At 36.1% G+C, this 20,679-nt stretch overlaps 1 protein-coding gene across 8 annotated transcripts; it reads right to left on the bottom strand.

Annotated features, from left to right (window-relative positions):
- Positions 1–3,055: 3,055 nt before the first annotated feature.
- On the bottom strand, positions 3,056–20,657 carry RSRC2 (arginine and serine rich coiled-coil 2). 8 transcript variants are annotated; one of them, XM_074205507.1, is made up of 10 exons: positions 20,409–20,657; positions 15,750–15,906; positions 15,260–15,303; positions 12,598–12,788; positions 11,698–11,871; positions 10,916–11,038; positions 7,674–7,753; positions 5,622–5,854; positions 5,322–5,411; positions 3,056–3,707 (listed from the first exon to the last, which is right to left on the bottom strand). In XM_074205507.1, exons 1-10 carry the CDS (start codon positions 20,412–20,414, stop codon positions 3,528–3,530), a joined length of 1,278 nt encoding a protein of 425 aa, XP_074061608.1. In that variant the 5' UTR covers positions 20,415–20,657; the 3' UTR covers positions 3,056–3,527. The 8 variants fall into 8 exon arrangements, with proteins under 8 accessions (XP_074061608.1, XP_074061609.1, XP_074061613.1 ...); XM_074205508.1 differs by having other exon boundaries at positions 5,622–5,851; XM_074205512.1 differs by having other exon boundaries at positions 5,622–5,851; positions 12,598–12,810; positions 20,409–20,548.
- Positions 20,658–20,679: the final 22 nt, after the last annotated feature.

The following is a 20,679-nucleotide window of genomic DNA, read 5'->3' as shown; positions in this document are numbered from 1 at the left end:
CATAGATGGGGAACAAGGGGAATGAAAGGTTAAGAAGAACTATCTCATGTTGTGCACAACACTGCTGCATTCAAATGTGCATCACAATTTGTTTAGCCGTTCCCCAATAAAACACCCCTTTCATTTCCAATTTCTGGTGACTGAAAAGAGCTGCTATATTTTTTAATAGTGGCATAACTGGGTCAAATGATATAGTGTGGCAACTTTTGGTGCATATTGCTGTCCACATTTCTCACTTTTGGTATATTTACTGATACATTGACTTTTGGTTGTCTTTGAAAATATTCCTTAATGCCACTTTTTGTTCAAATGATATCATTGGAAGCATGCCTTAATCATACATTATCTTCCTTTGGCATTTGAGAAATCTTTCATTTTGACTTCTGAGATTGCATGGTGCCATGATTTTCAAAGCTTCCCCATAGCCTCCAAGATTAAATCCTTTGCACATTAAAACTTTTATTTTCACAGGTTGTCCATTATTGGACTACTTCAACTTTCTCCACACTCAGCTAAATCCTACCTTTTGCTGAAGTGCTTTCCTGGTCTTCCCCACTTCTAATTCCTTCCCTTTGAAACTCTCATTGAGTGTCCATCATTGGGAATTGGCTGAACAAATTGTGGTATATGTATGTTATGGAACACTGTCATTTTATTAGAAACCAGGAGGGATGGGAATTCAGAGAGACCTTAAAGAGTTTGCAGCAAGCACCATGCTCAACTGATGCTGAGAGATGAGAACCACAGTTATACACCATCACAGCAACATGGGGGTGATGAACAATCTTAATGGACTTGCTCATTTGATCCGTGCAATGATCAGGGACAATTTGGGGCTGTCTGTGATGGAGAATGAATGCCATTAAGACATGGACTGATTGGTCATACCCAACTCTAAATGCATGTGAAATCTCATCTAAGCCTCTGTCTGCTGAGGGGTTGTGAGGTGGAAGTGAATTTCCCATAATATAGACTCAGAAATTCAATTAAGGAATTTGAACAAAGACCAAAGACTACTGTCTCTAAAACAAACGTTATCTTATGTAGTTTTGCTATCTCATACTTTTCTCCTAAAAGATATTTCTCTCTCAACATATTCAATTTGGATCAATGTATAGCATGGACTATGGACTATAGACTACCTTCTGTAGGAGGTGGGGGGAGGGAAGGAAGATTAGGGGGGAAAGTGTCAAATTGAAAAGTTAAAAAACCCCAAACAGCTTCAGTCAAATTATCTCCCATTTACCTTGCACATGTATCCTATGTATACAAGCAAACTGTCATTAGAATGCAAGCTCCTTGAGCTGGAACCATCTATTTTTGCCCTAGAACTTAACATAATGTGCTGCATTAAAACTTGACAGTCACTAACAAGTATATTAATGCTAATTTTGCTGTCCACTGTATTTGATTCCGGTTCAGTTTATTGACCAAAATATCTTCAAATTACTGGTATAAAGGCCAAATTATATGAGTTTTTCGTCTATTTGATTTCTTCCAAATAAGTGGTTATGAACAGTAAAAACACATTCATGAACAAAAACTTCACTCAACTGCCAAGGAAATTCAAATTTTCCTAGCTCAAAAAGTAGAGGGGGAAATCTTAATAGTGAAGATATTTTTGATTAAATGAGCCACATGGTTCACTATTTAAAAGTGCAACTTTCTCCGGCACCTGTGTATTCTTAAATTGTGAACCCCAACTTGTAAGATAGAAACTGGGAAAAAAATTATATCGATCTTGTTTGCTCCTCTCCCTGAGGAGACAACTAAAAAATATTTGCATGTCAGCAGACTGGGGTGTGCATGTGTGTGAAGGCACCTTATTCTAATCAGAAGACTTGGGGTTAAGTTGTAGCTCTACCATTTACACCAAAGGTGGTCTTGTTCATTTTTGAACCTTGAGCTCTTAAATCATACTACATACCCACTACTATAACAATTTTTAAAAGAATCTTAACAACTTTGACCATAGAAAACACTTCAATACATGTGTACCTACTATTCCTTTCAAATTGCTTAATTTTCTTCCAGACCAGTTTATTTGAAAGTCACTATCTCTAGCTCAATATCAAGTTGTCAAAGTAGTTAGAAACAGGATCTTGTTTTGAAACACTTGAAATGTAATAAATACCCTTAAACGGCAGTCTGATTATTAAAACTATTCCCCTTAAGTGTATCAGGTGAGTCATCACCATGGGTCCCACTAATAACTGTACCAAAACCAAAATTTTTTCTTTTTGCCTCATTGTGTGATTTTATTACCATTCTGTGGCTAATATCTTTTCCAAAGGCAACCCAACTCTGTTATCATGAAAGCCAATAGGAAAATTGGGTTTCAAACAGATACAAACTCAAATTACAGGCAACATTTTTGGAATCTGTTGCAAAGATACACCTAATAATTGATTTCTTTCAGGCAGCAATAAGGAAAGAAAAAAAAAAGGAACTGGATGGATTTAAAAGAAGTAAAAAAAATTCAAAAAACCTCCAAATCCATGTTACTTGGAACCTTTGATAATGATGCTCTGCCAGCCTAACAAATACAAAAACAGAAAGGCCAGAGTTATGTCTCATTCTATTTAATGACAAAGTATTTTTTAAGAGCTAGAGGTCTTTCAATAATGCAACTATAATTTGCAAAGCTGGATACGTCAGAGGGATGAAAAATCCAAACTCAGGCTGATGAAGCAAAGTGCATCTGTTACACTGTTCTGTTCTAAGGCACTTTATTGTAATAAAGTGCTTACACCCTTAATGCATTAATCTATTAACCTGAATAACATACAGTATTTAATTGATGCTGTACAACCTCCCAACCCCCCAGAGCAGCAAACAGTAGTTTCTGTTTTGGATCCAGCTTGTCCTGGTACCCCCCCCCAATTTTTTTACATTTTTCAAATTCACTATGGATTCCCTTCGTTGTAGTTGAAACTATTCTATTGAAGGGAATCCCTAAACGGTCTTCATTTTATTTTATACAGTTTACCAAAATGCTGCAGCAACTATAAAACAATTCAAACAAGGATTTCAGGGAACTTATAAGTAACACCAGTTTTGAGAAAAACATCTTTTATTATCATCACCATCCAGCTTTCTGTGCTGGACTATGTGCCCAATGGCCAGATCTTCTAAAGAACATCTACACAACATTTCTTTCATGTTTCAAGAGATGAAAATAACTGTACAAGGTTAAGTACAAAAGTACACAAGACAGTGGACACGAAATATCCATGTATGAGATTTTACCCCACCTGCAGCTTTACATTTTTTGAAAAGTAGAACTTGTTAACTAAAAAATATTGTCCTTCTATAGTTCTGTCAAGTTTAATGGAAGTGGGTTTAACCTGATTACAACACTAACACCAGTATCACTGATCTGATATTTACAAAAAAAAATTGTATTTTTCAATAAATTAAAGTCAATGCAACACCCATGCAAGCTAGAATGCTAGCTGTTTGGCGAACAAGGACCTGACATCAGAACAAGAATTTCACAAAGTCCCAAACTTTAAAATCATGTTTTTTCAAACTGCATCCATTCCCCGCATCGAAGATGTGAAGCCCAATCCCATTCCTCTTTGTGTGTGGGTTTGTGATCTTGCCATCTCATACTGAGCATCCAGATTTCGAAAGACTTCTTCCTGTTGCTTCAGAGTTTTATAACTTTCTTCATCAACTGAACTACATCCAGCTTCATCCTCACTCTGGAAATCAAGACACGTAAACAGATTCATTCAGACTTAGATTTTCAAAACATGACAAATATAAAGTGACTTACTTTGACTATCTACAAATTGTCCATGTAATTCTCACAGTGATTTTTATAAAAGTTAACACATGGAGCAATATTAATTAGGACTACTGGAGACATGGTTTCCTTAGGGTTTTTGAGGTTTACCTTCTGTTAATGCTAATGGCCTACAAACCCATATTTTATTTCAATGAAAAAGAACCTCTTTCAAACTTTGAATCTAAAAAAATTAACTATAGAAAATAATCTGCCAATAAAATGAAAACATAGTAGTAATATTTGAGGAACAGGAATGGCTTTTGGCATTACCAGAGAGAATACTAATTGTAACTTTTGCTAAATTCTTATCCAGATTAGAGATGCTGATTAAATTAAAAAGCTTTTGCACAGACAAAACCACTGTAATCAAGATCAAAAGAAATGCAGTAAACTGTTAAACAATCTTCACAAGTAGTATTTCTGACAAAGGACTCATTTCTAAAATAAACAGAGAACTGAGTCAAATTTATAAAAAATAAGCCATTGCCCAAATGACACATGGTCAAAAAATATGCAAAGGCAATTTACAGATGAGGAAATCAAAGTGATCCATAGCTAATAATAAATTGCTCCAAATCACTACTTATTAGAGAAATGCAAGTTAAAGCACCTCTGAGGTACCACCTCACACCTCTCAGACTGGACAATATGACCAGAAAGGACAATGATCAATGTTAGAAGGGATATGGGGAAATCTGGGACACTAATACACTGAGGAGGAGCCGTTAGCTCATCCAACTTTTTTGGAGAAAAATTTGGAACTACACTCAAAGGGCAACAAAAAATGTGCATACCCTCTGATCCAGCAATACCACTCCTGGGTCTATACCCTCAAGAGATGATGAAAAAGGGTAAAAACATCACTTGTACAAAAATATTCACAGCAGCCTTGTTTGTGGTGGCAAAGAATTGGAAATCAAGTAAATGTCCTTCAAATGGGGAATGGTTTAGCAAACTGTGGTACATGTATGTCAGGAACATTACTGGGTTAAACCAGGAAAGCCTGGAGGGATTTACATGAACTGATGCTGAGTGAAATGAGCAGAACCAGAAAAAACACTGTATACCCTAACAGTAACAGTAATCAGTGCAACAATCAGGGACAAACCACCTTCTGTACTGGATTGGGGGGAGGGAAGCAAAAAACTCAAAATAAATAAAATCTAAAATTAAATATACTAATTAATATGAATTTCAAAGAGAATTAGAATCCTTTTTTTCTTTTTTGAGATTTTTCAAGGCAATGGGGTTAGGTGGCTTGTCCAAGGCTACATGGCTAGGTAATTATTAAGTGTCTGAGGTCGGATTTGAACCCAGGTACTCTTGACTCCAAGGCCGGTGCTCTATCCACTGCGCCACCTAGCCACCCAAGCATCAGCATCTTAAGAGACTCACAATGAGTATTTCTAAAGGAGTACTGAATACAGTATAATGGATAATATTAAACTACCCAGAATATAAAAGTGATATGAAATTTAACGAAGTCTCTTATAAATGCAAACACACACAAGACTACACAACTCCTTACCTTAATACCCATTAATTTTCTGAATTTGACATTTTGGTCCTTGTTCCCAAAATTTAATTTTTCCCAAATTTCAGCAGATTGTGACTTATCCTGTAGGAAACATTAAAACATGGATTGATTTTAGTCATAGCCAACTCTAAAATCATGTGAAATCTCATTTTAAGCCCCCTGTCTACTGTGGGGTTGTGAGGTGGAAGTGAATTCCCCATAATGTAAACTCAAATTTATTTACTTAAGCCTGGTGAATACTTAAAGTTGGGTAGAAGATAAAAAAAACCCCAAACAAGTAGAGAGGCTTACCCCTTCTTTTTTGCCTTGCCAAAGCATCTTCCTTTTCTTTTCTTGTTCAGCAAATTTCATTGGATTCACAGCTGCTGGATTATAGTAGCTAGGTACAGCTATTCCCGTCTCTGCCAATGCTTTGGCTTGTAGAGCAGCCATTTGAGCTGCCATAGCTATCTGAGGAGTTACTTGCGTTCCAGATGCTAGAAGGGCAGCAACATTGAGAACAGACCCTCCAGTGGCTGCAGCTGCTAAACAAATGAAGGTGAGTAAGATACAAGGCTGCCTAAATTTAGGCAAAATAATAATTAGTTCAAAACTTAAGCAGTTAAAAAATTTTAAAACTTTGAACTCATTCATAATAGTTAAAGCTTTTTACACAGAATGCTATATAGAGGCATATTGCTTTGAGGGGTTGAGTACCCCTTACCTTCTACCTACTAATGTCCTGAACCTTTGTCTGCAACTAGGAGCACTGTCTTTAGTAACTCATCTTCCAATAAGACTGGAATAATTCTCAAACTCACAGCATCTGACTAGAGAGGGCAGACATTCAAGAACTCCTTTGACACATCATCCTTTCCCACCCAGCTATAGGTCTTTATCATGGTCTTTCCTTTCAAATTCTTTTTATGGAATGTCTTCCCTTATTAGATTTTGTGCTCCTTTAGGGCAAGAACTGTCTTCTGTTTTTGTACCAGTACCAATATTTAGCACCGTGTCCTGCACATAATTGGTACTTAATGTTTATGGTCTGACTTTTCTTGAGTTTATAAAATAATGTTATAGAAAAGGAAGGGAAACTACTTTAGGATGCTCCTTGTAATTCAAAACATAAAAATTTAAAGCTCCAATAGTAATACTAAAGATAGTGATAACTGGTCATCAAAGGATGGATTAAAGATTTAAGTCAATGCTGGCTTCAGCTTCAACCAAAGGAGTTGTGATATCCAAAAAAGAAAAATGTAGAGTAATTGGAGACAATATAAAATAGCTTGCTAAGTGAAAGATAAAAGCCAGTGTGATATAAAGTTAAAAGGAGAGAACTTCTAATTTAAAGGAAGGCTAAGGTAAATCGTCATGAATGCAGTAGCATTTGAGAAAAAACAGCATTCCAAACACATGTATCATCAACATGAGCAAAAACGTAAACAGCCATAAAACTACTGGGTTTTAGACAAGGCAATTTAATCAGAACCCAGAGTGTATATAGAGTGTAATGTGATGATCTCACGTGGCTTGAGCAGGTTCTTGGAAGTGGGGAGTGCAATTACTATAATTGTGCAGAATAACAGTAGTGGTAGCCTCACTTCAGAGCCTGGAAACAAGATCAGTTTGGAGGCTATTTGCAAAAGTTCGGATGAGAGTTAATGATTCAGTTATTTACCCCATTTTGAGGAAAGGTGCACATACATCAAAAACAAAAAACCAACCCCCCCCAAAAAAACAAAACAAAACAAAAAAACCAAAACAACCACCCAAAATAATTTTAAACTACGGTAATGCAATATAATCAGAAATTTACAACTGGAAAGAACAAGAGACTATATAGGGCAGCTAGGTGGCACAATGGATAGAGCACTGACCCTGAAGTCAGGAGGATCTGAGTTCAAACCTGTCCTTAGACACTTAATAATTACCTAGCTGTGTGACTCTGGGCAAGTTACTTAACCCCATTGCCTTGCAGAAAGCAACCTCCCCCCAATCCCAAAAGAAAGACTACATATAACCAACAACTCATTTTACTTGAGGAAACAAAGTCAGATAGGGTGAATGACTTTACTAACAGCCGCATAGAATAAAAAGAGCCAAGACTCAAATTCTTGAATTTTAAATTGAAACCATAGTGTCTTCAGTCTCATAATATCTAGACAACTCTGTTAACAGGGAATTTCACATATAGCACTCACCAACTTTTCAGAAGATATTGTACATTGTGTCAACTAAACATTTCCCCTTTATGTTTTCAAATAGAGAATTAGGGTTCTTTATAATTTCAGTCAAACACGAATAATCATTATGACTAATAAAAAATTCTGACTAAATAAACTTATGAAAAAAAAACGTTACCTGCTACTATTTCTTGCTGCTTCTGTTTTTCAACCATTTCTTTTTCTCTCTGTTCCTGCAATTTCTTTGCTCTTTCCAACCTAATGATTCAGAACAGAAAAAAATTTCAAAGTATATAATATAAATGAACCCCTAAATAATATTTGAAACCACAGATTAATGATAAGCTTTTTTGGATCAAAAAAGTATAAAAGATTTTAAAAAGCCCATTCTTTAACTTCCTTTTAACATTTCTTTTGGTAGATTTTGATATTTAACAACTATCTTTGCTACCCTAAAGGTAATTTCTCTGTTAACAGTTTGTTTTAATGTCCATGTTAAAGATAAAATTATTTTAACGTCTTTTTTCCCTGGGAATGTATATGATAATTGTAAACTTTTCACATACCATCAGCATTTTAAGAAATCAACCTTATAAATAAAACACTCACTTGCCCACATCAGAAGCATTAAAATTTAGTGAGTAGAAAACAATGTTGATTTCAGAATAATGTTTTTCAAGGGGAAGCAGAGACAATTTTGAGGAACAAATAAAAATTTAACTCTTGACTATTGTATTATGTGTTTGAATACACTCTTGTAAAGCAATTATCACAGCCTTGCAAATTATTACAATGAAATAATGAATTACAATTCCCAAATTCATCTTAATGCAAGTGGCTCTGTTACTCTTGTGTAGCTTTTAAAAAAGTAAACTTTTCAGGTTTTTTATTCGGTTGCTTTTAATTTATGGTAAACTCGTGGTTTGAAGACTACTGCACCTAGGAATTGAGTAGACCTGGTTTTGAACTCTCTACCACTAATTTATTGTGAGATTAGTCATTTCAACTGAGGAATTAAGACAAAATTCCAAGACCCTTTAGTCAATTACACAATTAACTCATGGTTCACTTAATCCAAAGCTGGACTGAAAATTAAAAAAATATATATATATTCAGAAGGCAAAGTATCTGAAAATTTCACAGAAATGTCTTAAAGAATTCTTGATTCAAATATTTGGTAGAGAAAGCATACTGTAAGTCCCAGACTAGGTACTTATAATGTAATCAATGGAGTGAACTCTGTGAAATCACAGTTCTGGGACAAGTAAAAGAAAAACTCAAAATTCCTCCCCTCCTTACATAAATTTAAGCACTTATTGTATAGCATACAAAATATAAATAATTGTTCCTTGTTAATGTATTTTCTTAGAAAAGTCACAGTTACTTTACAAAATTTAAACCCCAAGAGGGTTTGTACTAGGAAAGTTGCATGAAGAGCAAGGAAAAAGGGATTTTTTTCGGGGGGGGGAGTGGAGGAAGAGAGAGAATTGAATTTCTAAAATGCAGTTTTTGAAACAAAAAAAATTCCTTGTTGGCCACTAAAGTTGAGTAAGAGAACTACTGGTTATTGCACAGACAGAAGGAAGTATCTGGTTCCTGGCACTTCACTTTCAGCATTTGAAATGGATTTTTTTTTTTTTAAAAAGCAACAATTAAAGAGATCAGAGTTGCAAATCAACAGGCCCACCTACCTGTAATTTGCTAAGGAAGTAGGCTAGCAAAAATTACTGTCTGATTCAGCTGAAAAGGCAGCTTGTATTTGCTCTGTAATAGTTGTTGAGGTCTACATAAAAAATATTTCAACCTTTCTGAGAATATACAAGAAAATGTCCATCACTTCTACGAGCTCTGTGCCACTTGTCTGCAAGGATCAGGCAGTGAAAATGTAAAGCTTTTTATGAACTTTTTACTACAAAGATACATTTTATCCTTACTTTTCAGGATTTCCTCTACTGTAACTAATTTCTCAGCAACTATGTTATCGGTTCAAATTTCAATAGTGAATATTGTAACCGATCCCATAGTGAAAAATGGTAAAGTCACATTAAATAAATGGGCAAGGAATTGTGAACTACCAATTAGCCTCAAATCCCATTAAAATCTGAAAGTGAAAAATGGAGATATAGTATGGAAGTAAATCATAAACTGATGGATTTTAAAAAAAATTCCACACCTGCATTTATATAACATTCACTATAAATTTAAACATAGAAAAGCTAAGAAAATTCTCACATTTTGAGAGCATCACCTTTTGCCATCTGACTCATGTTCATTTATGGATTTGATCAATACTCACTTATTCTGTTGCTTCGAATTCCAATAAGAAAAAAATCAAGTATAAAGGATGAGTAACTGCTTAATAAACATACTACTTGCATTAAAATGGCCATTGCAAGTTTTGAAATCAACACCATTCACTAAGGTGAATGGAATGAGGAAGGGGTGAGCTCACACCTTTGCTGCTGCTGCTGCTGTTCAGCTGGAGACAGTTTCTGCCAGGCTGGGTTCACAGGGCAGCAGTACATCAGGTTACATTGTGATAACTGTATTTTTGCAATGGGAAAAAAATAGAAACTTAATTTTAAAAAGAAAAAAACAACAAAAGCTAGTGTAGAATTCGCAGAATATGGGAAAAATAGCAAATATGAAGTGCTGTGACTTTTCTCCTGTCTTTGCAAATGATTAAGTCTTTTGGGAAGACTTAACCTTGTAGATATGAATGAGATAGCCCTATCTCCCTTGTGCATTGTTCCAGGAACCACACAAGCAATAAAATCTAAGAAAAGGTGTACCTTTCCTTTTCTTAACAACAGGGTTTCATTTAAGGTTTTATAAAAGCAAATCCACAAAAATGGCTTCTATTTATTGAAATAGTGTTTAACTATATCAATTATTCCCTCCTATAAAATAGTTAACATCATACTTCATGTAATTCTAACCAAAGGTCAAGCATTGGTCCAATTATTTTGTGTTAAGAAGCAGAAATGTAAGTGTTCTACAACAAAATTTCCTTGTCTCATAAGTGAAAAATTCCAAGAATTTAAGGCCCATTGCACTCTCAATCCCAAATCTTGGGACTTTTTGATCCTTCAGGAAAAAACTAAAACAGACTAAAACCAAAAACAACCTCCCCAAAACAACAAAACCGAAAGAAAAAAAGCCAGCACAAAAAACCCTAGGAAATTAAGAGGTAAAAATGGGGAGGGGGGGAAAGAGGAAGAAGAGCTGTTTGTTGGAACCACCCCAATCTTTACAGCTTCACAGAAGTCAAAGTCAATAAAATCATTACAAATGGAATCTATTGTATTTTAACTTTTGATTCCCAATATTCACTGACAGATTCAATCCCCCAACTTTTTCAGAGGCCAAGCTCATCAAAGCCAAGACAAAAAGATAAATGATGAAAGTTAAGAAACATACCTTCTAGCTAATGCTTCTTGTGCATCCATTGCTGTGTTTCGCCCTCTAAAAGGAGGTGGACTGGGAGTCCGACTTAAACTTCGGCTAAATCTTCGTGGTTTTTCAATTCTCTTTTTTCTTTCCCTGTAATTAATTTTAGTTTTAAGTGCTAATTTATTAATATATTGATATAAGACATTATTAAAGAAAAAAGTATCAGAAAAATAAACTAAGGTTTTTAATATGTAAAATCTGCTTTAAAATAGAAATTTTATCATTCAAAAAATACTTGATTTCCATGTAAACTACATATGGGACTTCATTTCCCTCATTTCTTTTCAGAATATTTTAAAACATTAAACATGTTATGATAAGTAATATCATTTTATATATAATTTCATTTGGAGGCAAGACAGATTATTTGGAGCATTACAAATTCTTAGAATTCACAGAAAAGATACTTTAGAGATGAGAATACTAGGGTCTAAAATGCTGAAGTAACTTGTCCAAGGTCAAATGGAAATTCTCAGTTACAGTGAATTTCTTTTATATCTAGTAATGAAGCCTACTTCTGAAAACTACAAGTTCAACTCAGAAATGAAAAAATAACCAATTTACTAATTTCTGGGACATGCTTATCTATACACATCCTTTATGGGTTTTGAGCCTCAAAAGGACTTAACTCATTTGTGGACAATAAGATTCAGATTTGAGAACTTTTGAAATTATCTGAATCTACCCCACTCACTCCCCTATTCTTATTTCAAAATGATTTGATATTAAAACAGTACATAAACACATACCTGCTTCTGCTCCTGGTTCTACTTCTACTCCTGGTTCTATGCCTATGTCTTGACCTTGATCTTGACCGAGACCTAATCCGACGCTTTCTCTCCCTGCTCCTGGACCTTGACTTCTTCCGCTCCCTGCTCCTGGACCTTGACTTCTTTCTTTCTCTGCTTCTACTACGATGACGCCTGAAACAACAAATACAAAGAATACATTTTAATTATGGAATTTTAAATTAAAGTCGTTTTAAAAACATTTATGTATTATTAATGCAGAGAAAAAAGAGAAGTATAATCCAAATTTATTGCTCCCTCAAAGTTCCTTATAAACTTTTTTGGGTGCCATTTAGCTTGTGTTATGTTGCTTCAAATGGCATCTACAAAATTCTAAGTGAGAACTATTGGTTAATATTTTGAAAATCCTAACTATATAAAAAGTGTCTGCATTTTCTAAATGTGCAACACCATAATTCTTGTGCTTTAAGAAAGCAAGTGGTAAACTAGTTTCGAGATTCCTCTAAAGTACACAAAAAGATCTTCAGTACAGCTTCAAATGCCTTCTACTTTAATGAGGCACTATTTTAACTGAAAAAAAAAAATCTATAATGTAGTTGATGAAAAATCAATTTTATTTAAAGTGTCTCACAAAGTAAACGCTTTAAAAAAAAAAAAAACTATTATTAACTATATTCCATCCAGCCAAAAAATGTGTTAATTGGCATCAAAGAGTCCTTTCTAGTTTTGTTGACTATCCTTAAATCCATACCATTCCCTGCAGCTATTAACTATGCCTTCAATCTCTAATATAGTTTTAAAACTTGGTACATGGCTAAGGTGTATTTAAAAAAATGTAGAATTCTTTGGAAGAAATTATTCGACTAGTGCTGTGTAAGTATTAATATAAATACCGCTCACCTTTCACGAGACCTAGATCTTGAATGACTTCTGCCTCTTGATGACTTCCTTTCTTTGCGCTTGTGTCTGTCCTCACCATTTTCAGATGAATTTAGTCTCTCTCTTCCCTTATCAGAAGAATGTTCTTTGTCATTATGGTCCTCAGATTTATGTTTCTTGGAGGACTTGTCTTTGGATTCATGTCTTCTTGCCTGTTTTAAGAAGAAGTTGGTTCTTTCAGGAAAATAGTGCAACAAAGAGAGTTAGTATGGGTATCAGAAGATAAAAATATGTTGTGATGCAACATTAGTAACCTTAGGAGTGTGGCTCAGTCAATAATTATCTATGTTCACATCACCCAATGTTGCGAATGAATATCACTACTTTTATTTTTCTTCTTTACAATTACCTTCCCACCCCCACCCTGCCAAGCGTAGGAATTATATCCCATAAAATTATTTTTCAAAAGGTAAAAACAATTGCAATTTCAACCCTAAAGTCTAATAAAATAAGATGTATATATTTATTCAAATATATACAACCAATTATTTAGATACCAGATGTACTATCATTTATAAATGCATATATTAGAACTTTAACTGTTGAAATATGTTGAAATATACAGTATCACTGAATTGTGATGTAAGCAATGAACAGTTGGTTAGACACTTAGAAAATGCATTAGAAAATGCAGTTTCAAATACATGACTATTCTAAACAAGGCTTTGCTTACTAAGCAGTTTTTGCACACTTAATTATTTTTAAGCAGACAGATATTCTTCCTTTTATAACTACAGTGTCAAAATATTCTATAGGGTCACTTCTGACTATCTCCAATGTTTTCATTGGAGTCTAAATTGTGTGGCAGTCATTTTTCTTCTTGACATATGCAGACAGGTTTGGGCTTTTTATTTTGGTACAGGTACCTATGGTTAAAAAATGGCAAGCACTTTTACTTTTAAAATGATACTAGAATTCATGATAAGAATGCAAATGATCCTAGTGCCATCATATTATTTTCCCCAATATAAAAAAAAAACCAAACCACCCTTCTATAATACCATAGATGTCTTCACAGATTCAGCTAAAAGTGAATTTACCAGCACCCATATTATTCAAAAAAGAAATGGTATGTATTTTTTCTTGCCCCTGAGACAGGCATCAAGACCTGCCTTTCTGATTCAGTTGATGGTTTTCAAGTTCAACATCCTGCCTTAAAAATTTGAGTTGGAATACATTTTAAAGATATTCTGGACCAACTCTTAATTTAGCAGATGAGACAAGACATCATGACTTGTCCCAAGTTCACACAATTCATTTTAGCATGGCTGGGGTTAGAACCCAGGTCTCCTAACCCCCAGTTCAATGCGCTTCCCATAATATTACAGTGTTTCCCCATGCAGCAAAATACATGCAATAATGTATTTCTTTGCACTTGGCATTTTTTCTAAAATACTTTAGATAGCGCCACTATTTATCTAAACATGCATGTTGTAATTTATGAAAATGATCATTTATTTTTACACAAGAAATCTGTGACATGTGGTAATTTATACTGCCACTTCCCCTCTAAAATAACACTTAAGATAAATATTTCTTAAGACTCTGCAGTATGATGGCAAATTAGAAAGGTTTTTCAAAATGTGGGTCAATTTTCAAACTTTATTTCAGTTTTTCATACATCATACTTTATCACTAATAAAAAACCCATCAAAACCCTTAACTGATTTAAGATATATTTAAGGGAAATAGGAGTTTGAATGACTAATAGTTACCTTATCATGAAGTAGGCTTATAATTTTGCTATCTGAGTCTGCAGCGTCTTCAGTTCAGTCTCTTCGCGCATTAGCACGCTGAGTATGATTTATTATAGAAATGTTATCATGTGAGCTAAACAAAATAGTCATTTTCACAAAAACTCTCCTAAATTAAAATTTTAACAGAGCTTCCATTAGGGGAGGAGGTGAAGTCCCTGCCCCACATTTAGCTTTAGGAGTCCCTCACCCAGCCCCCAAAGGACTCCTCCTCCCTTTCTGGCTGCTATTTCTGCTGTTCTTTGTTGGTTCTTTCCAAGTCTTTTCTCTGGTGGGTGAGCTAGTAGTTATCTCCTTTGCACTATAGCTACTGCCTCTTCTCACTCCCCTTGCCTTTTTCCTCAAGTTTTGCTGATATTTCTACATTTCCAGTTGCCCTTCACTGACTCTTATGGCCCTGTAGCAGTCTTTTCAAGTTCAACACTACTTTTAGAAAAATTGAATTGAGAAAATTGGACTTTCCAAAAAATAAAATAAAATGAATGTATCCCTAGGCAGATGATTGCTACTTAAAAGTCCTGAGCAGTGTTAAGGCATCAGAAGGCTCGGGACCTCAGGTTAATGGAAGCTCTGTATGATAGCCCTAAAGAACCAATTATATTTCTTCATATGAAATTTTCATTGTGAAAAATTTCACAACAAATTAAAATTAATTTTCTGAATGTACTTTTCCCATAAACAACTATCTTCTTGTTAATATGATGAATCCAAATCATGCTTCTCTATGATACTCCATAACCCAATTAACCTTTCAAACATTCCAAGTTTTGAGTACTTACCATATCATGGTCATATATTTCACATATACATTTCTACCAGAAACTTTAAAATATTTTAAAATTACCTATACTCTACAAAGTGTTAATTACCTCTTTGCTTCTGCTCCGGCTTCTGTGTTTTCTTCCTTCGTTATCTGTGGAGGGAAAAAAGTCATTAGTATTCAAGTTTTCAGTAACAATCTTAAATTATTTTATTCAGACAGTCTATATATAGATCCTATTTACAAATGACCTCTCAAAGCCTGAGGTTTTAACTTTTATTTACCCCTTTTTTGGTTCTAAACACAGGTAAATTTTATTATAAAGGCTAAATCAGATGCTGTGTTTCCCAGCTCACAAGAATATAGGCAGTAAATGAGAAGTGAGCTGCTTGAAGTATGTAGAAATAAACTTCATGAAGGGTCATAAAATATAAAACATTAGTATTATACACTTATGAGCCATGAAACAAGAAATATATGTCCATTTTTAACTTTTGGTCAAGGTGATAAATGTAACAATTTAATCAAGCATAACCTAGATAATCTATACTATATGGAATATAGTAATTACTTTAAGTAGTTTTTCAGAATATCCATACCTGACTTCCGTTTTCTTTCTCTTGACCTTGATCGTGATCTTGAATAATGGTGTTTTGATGCTCTAGGAGAAACGGAGGCATCTGACTGCTCCTTTTTTTTCTCTCTATCTGGAGATGACTTTTCTGTGGCTATTCCATCTCGTTCTGTGTCACTAGCCTAAATGTTCAGGGAACAACGATTAATTTAAAGTTTTCCACAGTATTAAGTATAATCACAGACTCCTTAAAAATCTCTCTCTTATGCACTCTTACTCAAGAGATTTTAAAAATCCTAAGTAGATGATCAGAAAATGTTATCTTCCAATAAAAGTTCCTAGATCTAAAAGCTGAGATTTTTTTTTGGGGGGGGGGGAGGAGAGAAGAGTCCTTTCTTCCCCAAATCCAAAATGGGTCTTGAACTAAACTTATTTTCAAAGTTACTACTGATGTACTGAGGTTCTGATCCTGTATGTTCATAAAATCTACATCAGTATAATTAACATACATATAATTATTAAAGAAGATAGTGAATAGAACTTGTGAGCCAGGAAGACCTAAATTCAAATTCCTGCTCTTGAAATACTCTCTCCTGAAAACCAATTTATGTCTATACTGGGGATAACATACTGTTGAACACCCCTCCCTTATGAGGGAAAGGTCTATGTTTTGCTTTCATAATTGTATCCTTAGTACTACACATGAACCTTGGCACAAAATAAGCTTAGGTAAAATGCTTTTCATTCATTACCTTAAAGGGAATAGGGAAGCAATGAAATGCCTTCAAGAAGGGAATGGCAAAGACTAATGTCAGGAAAATGGCATAATTTTTTCCTATTTGAGAGAACTGAGTTGTCAAGACAGAGTCTACCTACTTCTAGCAGCCCCTCTACCTACTTTTAATAGAGGGGATTTGATGATTATCTCAAGTTGTACAAAGAAGTTGGATTTGTAACTGGGTGAATGGCTAGATTCAGAGTCAATAATAATTCAACATCAAGATCTACATTCTACAACTTTTACATACTCATTTAGCTGATGTCAGAAACATATTTTATGAAGTTATCATATTATGAGCATAAGGAGTGAAAGACAAGCATATTAAGATTAATGAGATTAAACAATGTCTACTAATATAGACAATTTTTTGTAAAAATTGCTATTATGTATAATCAATATCTGACAATGAATTTAACCTCCATTTTCATGGAAACAGTATCTAACATTATTGTATAAACATTCATCCTCCACCCCTCCAGTTCTAAAGTAAGAATGCTATAAATCACCATTTAAAAAAAAATATTATACTTATGCAGCTAACACTCTTAAATAACATTTCTATTTTTAAAATAAGTTCTTCTGTTCAGATGTAATTCTGAAGAGTAATTCTGCAAAGAGGTAGGATCTGAATTGCACCATAGTCTATAAGGAGAAATAAAAATGGCAAGAAATGAAATGGGACCAGGTTCAATAGTAGGGTTAAAAGGAGTTGGATAGCCAAAGTGGTTAGATTATATAGGAATGGAGTATCCAACACATAGTACCTAAAAGTAGATTAAATGATAATGGGAAATAGTCAAATTAAAAATATAAGATAATATCAACATGTGGTTTTCTAAATCAATATCCAACTCCCACGGATTCTTAGGGATGATTTGGTGACCTCAGAATTTGAACTACTGATATACAGCTTGAAAGGAAGTTGACTGAGCAAAAGTTTCTATTCAAAATTCCTTAGAAACCTAAGGCTGATTGCCTGATTTTGATGTACCTGGATTAAGTAAGTTTATTTTATGATCATCTCCTCAATCTTAGGTTTTATACCCTGGTTAAACTACAAAGTCATTGAGGAAAGAGGAGTGTGAAGTCTAGGTACTAGGCTGGAAGACAAAAGGAAAAAAATCTCCCTTATTCAAGGAGTATAGAATCACTTGGGGGTTGAGGGAGGAGAGAGTTGGTTTGACAAAAATTGAAATTTGTAAAGGTAGACTGATGCCAGAGCCTTAATACCAAACTGAGAAATTTGAATTTCATCTTAAGAGGCAATAAGATATCAAATAATTCCTCCCAGCTTAATAACTATCTTAAGAATTTAACACCCTCCAAAACAGAGCAATTAGTCATTTATTAAGTGCTTAAATTAAATCATTCTGATGTAGACAAGATGCCTTTAAGGAAAATGTCACCAAAAACCTCAAATTCCCTCCCCTCACCACCCTCCAAGTACTCAAGTCTCTATGAAAGGTAGCTGTTAAAATTGAATGGAAAACAAAAACAAAAAAAACCACAACCCTGAAAATTGTGTCTAAGGTCCTGGATTCAAGCCCAACTTATTACTAACTACCATAAGTGATTTTAGGCAAATAACCTAACCTATCAGTGCCTTAGTTTCCTCATATGCAAATCAAAGTTGATCTTTTTATGGGTCCCTGACCAATCTTCAGTGACGGAGAGAGAAATCTTTGGGGCAAGGATTGATTTACCAGATGTCTGTGCCCTGCCCCCACAGCACCCCAAAGCCTGGAGGGGGTATTGATATTCATTTATCCTACAGTGAAAAGAAAACCATTAGTTGCTGAAAAGAATGTTATACAACATCAGCCAATACTTAAATAGGAAGTATAAACTAGCAACTTTGAAATTTGAGATAGAAAATAAAGTTAATTCCAAGTACACCCAGTTAACAGAAACTTGTTCATATGGTAAAAGCAAAAAAGAAAAGATATGTTTTCTTAAGCTTGAAAGGTACCTGTGAAAAAGCTACTCATTTAAAAGGGTCCAACAATTTTCTATTTGTGGAAAAATGTCATACAAAACTTACCATTAAAACGGACAATGTCATTTCTAGCAATATAGGTACAGTCAGACTTATGGTCTCATTTACTGGAAATCTGCACTGATAGCAAATTTCTTATAAGGCTTTATTTATAAAGCAAGAAAAAGTTTACTTAGTAAAAGGATTAAGATAGTTGACAGATTAACATTTCTTTCTAAAGTTCTAAGATTGAAAGATCACTGAAACAAACTCTAGACTCAGGAGAGGTTTCCGTTAGCTCTTTTAATATACTCATGTATGTGTTTCTTTTCTAGAAAAATCAGGTTAAGGAGCAACAATAATTGCCATTTGAAAATGATTCCAACTTCCTGGTCACAAGTAGTCAGTGTAATTAATAGTTGGAACTCCCCTTTTCCTTAAAAACTAATATAGTAACAGCCAGAAAGGCTGGAGAGGATGGTAAAGAACCTGGGTGAAGGATAGCCTGAGTCCAGCCAGAGGCAATCAAGGCAATAAATCTCAGTAGCATATATGCTTTTACAGAGCTACTCTACTTTAGATTAGGGATTAAGTCTTCAAAAAGCTAAAATGGGAATTAATTCAATTATTTGCACATTTGTGATTTCCCTCTATACCTGTCAGTATTAAAGGAACACAAAAAACTCACCCATTTTTAAAGTCACAAGACAAATTATGTAATCACAGTTAAGGCCATCCAGAGTCTTACGAACAATACGGTTTTGTTACTTAAGAAAAATAGAGTACAGTATTTAAGATGAGAAATCTTTATGACAAATTGAATAATTTAACATTGACCTTTTCGGATTTATTGATTAAAATCTAGACATATGGGGCAGACAGTGAGTGAGCAAATATTTCACCTACTGTCCAGAAAAAAAGCAGCAGGGAGTTAGGTGAAGAGCTCAGAGAGCAGCTATTACTACTTAAAAGGTTCTGAAGAATGTCCCTGAACCTCTCTTAGGCCTCATTTTCTTCTTAAGTGAAAGGACAAAGTAGGACTCAATGGCTTCTAAGGTCCCCTAAATTGTCAATCTTTAATCTTATCAAAAGGGGGCTTGGAGATCCCTACCAGATGGTAAAATTCGTTATCTTGTGCAAATAAGAGAACTGGATGACCTTTAAAGTCCCTTCCAGCTGCAAACATACATATGAAGATAAAGGGATTGGATCGGAAGGTCTCTAATCTACAGTTCTATGAAAATGAGGAGACTGCGGGCTCGCCAACCTCTTATTTATGAACCTAGAGAGCTATGGAATGGTTTTTTTTAAAGCTCCTTTAAGGTGCAAATTCAGTGTTTTACGAGAAAGGCTTGGAGTGGCTCGGGAAATAAGGGAGGAGCCCTGGTGGGCCCCAGAAGCGCCACCTGCGCCTGGGAACATCCTCCCCAAGCCCACGGAGCCAAGTGTCCCTGGCTCGGCCCCAAGCACATACGCACCCAGCGAGGCCGGCCAGGCTGGAGGGCCGGGAGCCTTCCTGCGCAGGCAGCGGCGGCAGCGAGGGTCCCCCCGCCCCCAGGAACCAGGCGGCGGGCGCCTCTGCGGCCGTTTCCTGTCTCCTCCGGCGCCCGCGGCTCTCCCCGCCCCCATCCCGGGAGCGGAGGCGCGGGAAGCCGAGCCGCCGCCGCCCCGGGGGCCCGGGGGCCGCGGGAGGCGCCGGGAAAGTTCTGGAAGCAGGCGCTCCCCGCGGCCCCCCTCCCCTGCGCCGCCTCGCCTCCCCCACCCTCGGGCGGGCAGCCATGATGGCGGGGCCTGGAGCAGGCCGCAGCGCCATTTTGTTCCCATACTGAACGCGCACTCCCGGAGGGCGGCCAGCCCTCTCTCCTCGCGGATGGGCCTCTCCCGCCCCTTCCCTCGGCTCGGCTCCGGCTCGAGGACTCGCGACTCACCGCCATGTTCCGCAGAGTCCCGGCCGCTGGGGCCGCGCCTCCACCCGCCGCTCTCACCAGTACCAGCCGCCGCCGCCAAGGCTTCGCCGCTGACTGACTAAGCCGCTCGCGCCAGAGACCCGGATGGCACAAAGGGGCTGGGGCCTGGCGCGCCGCAAAGCATCCTGGGGGTGGGACGAATGAGGGGGTGGGGACAAGAGTTGCCACGGCAACGCGGCTCGCGGCGGCGATTGGTGGTTCCTTCGAAGGGGGCTGGGAGACGGGACGGGAC

Source organism: Macrotis lagotis, chromosome X, assembly GCF_037893015.1.
Source record: "Macrotis lagotis isolate mMagLag1 chromosome X, bilby.v1.9.chrom.fasta, whole genome shotgun sequence".
NCBI lineage: Eukaryota > Metazoa > Chordata > Mammalia > Peramelemorphia > Peramelidae > Macrotis > Macrotis lagotis.
Note: the sequence above shows the minus strand (reverse complement) of the source record. Positions and strands in the feature narration are given on the sequence as shown.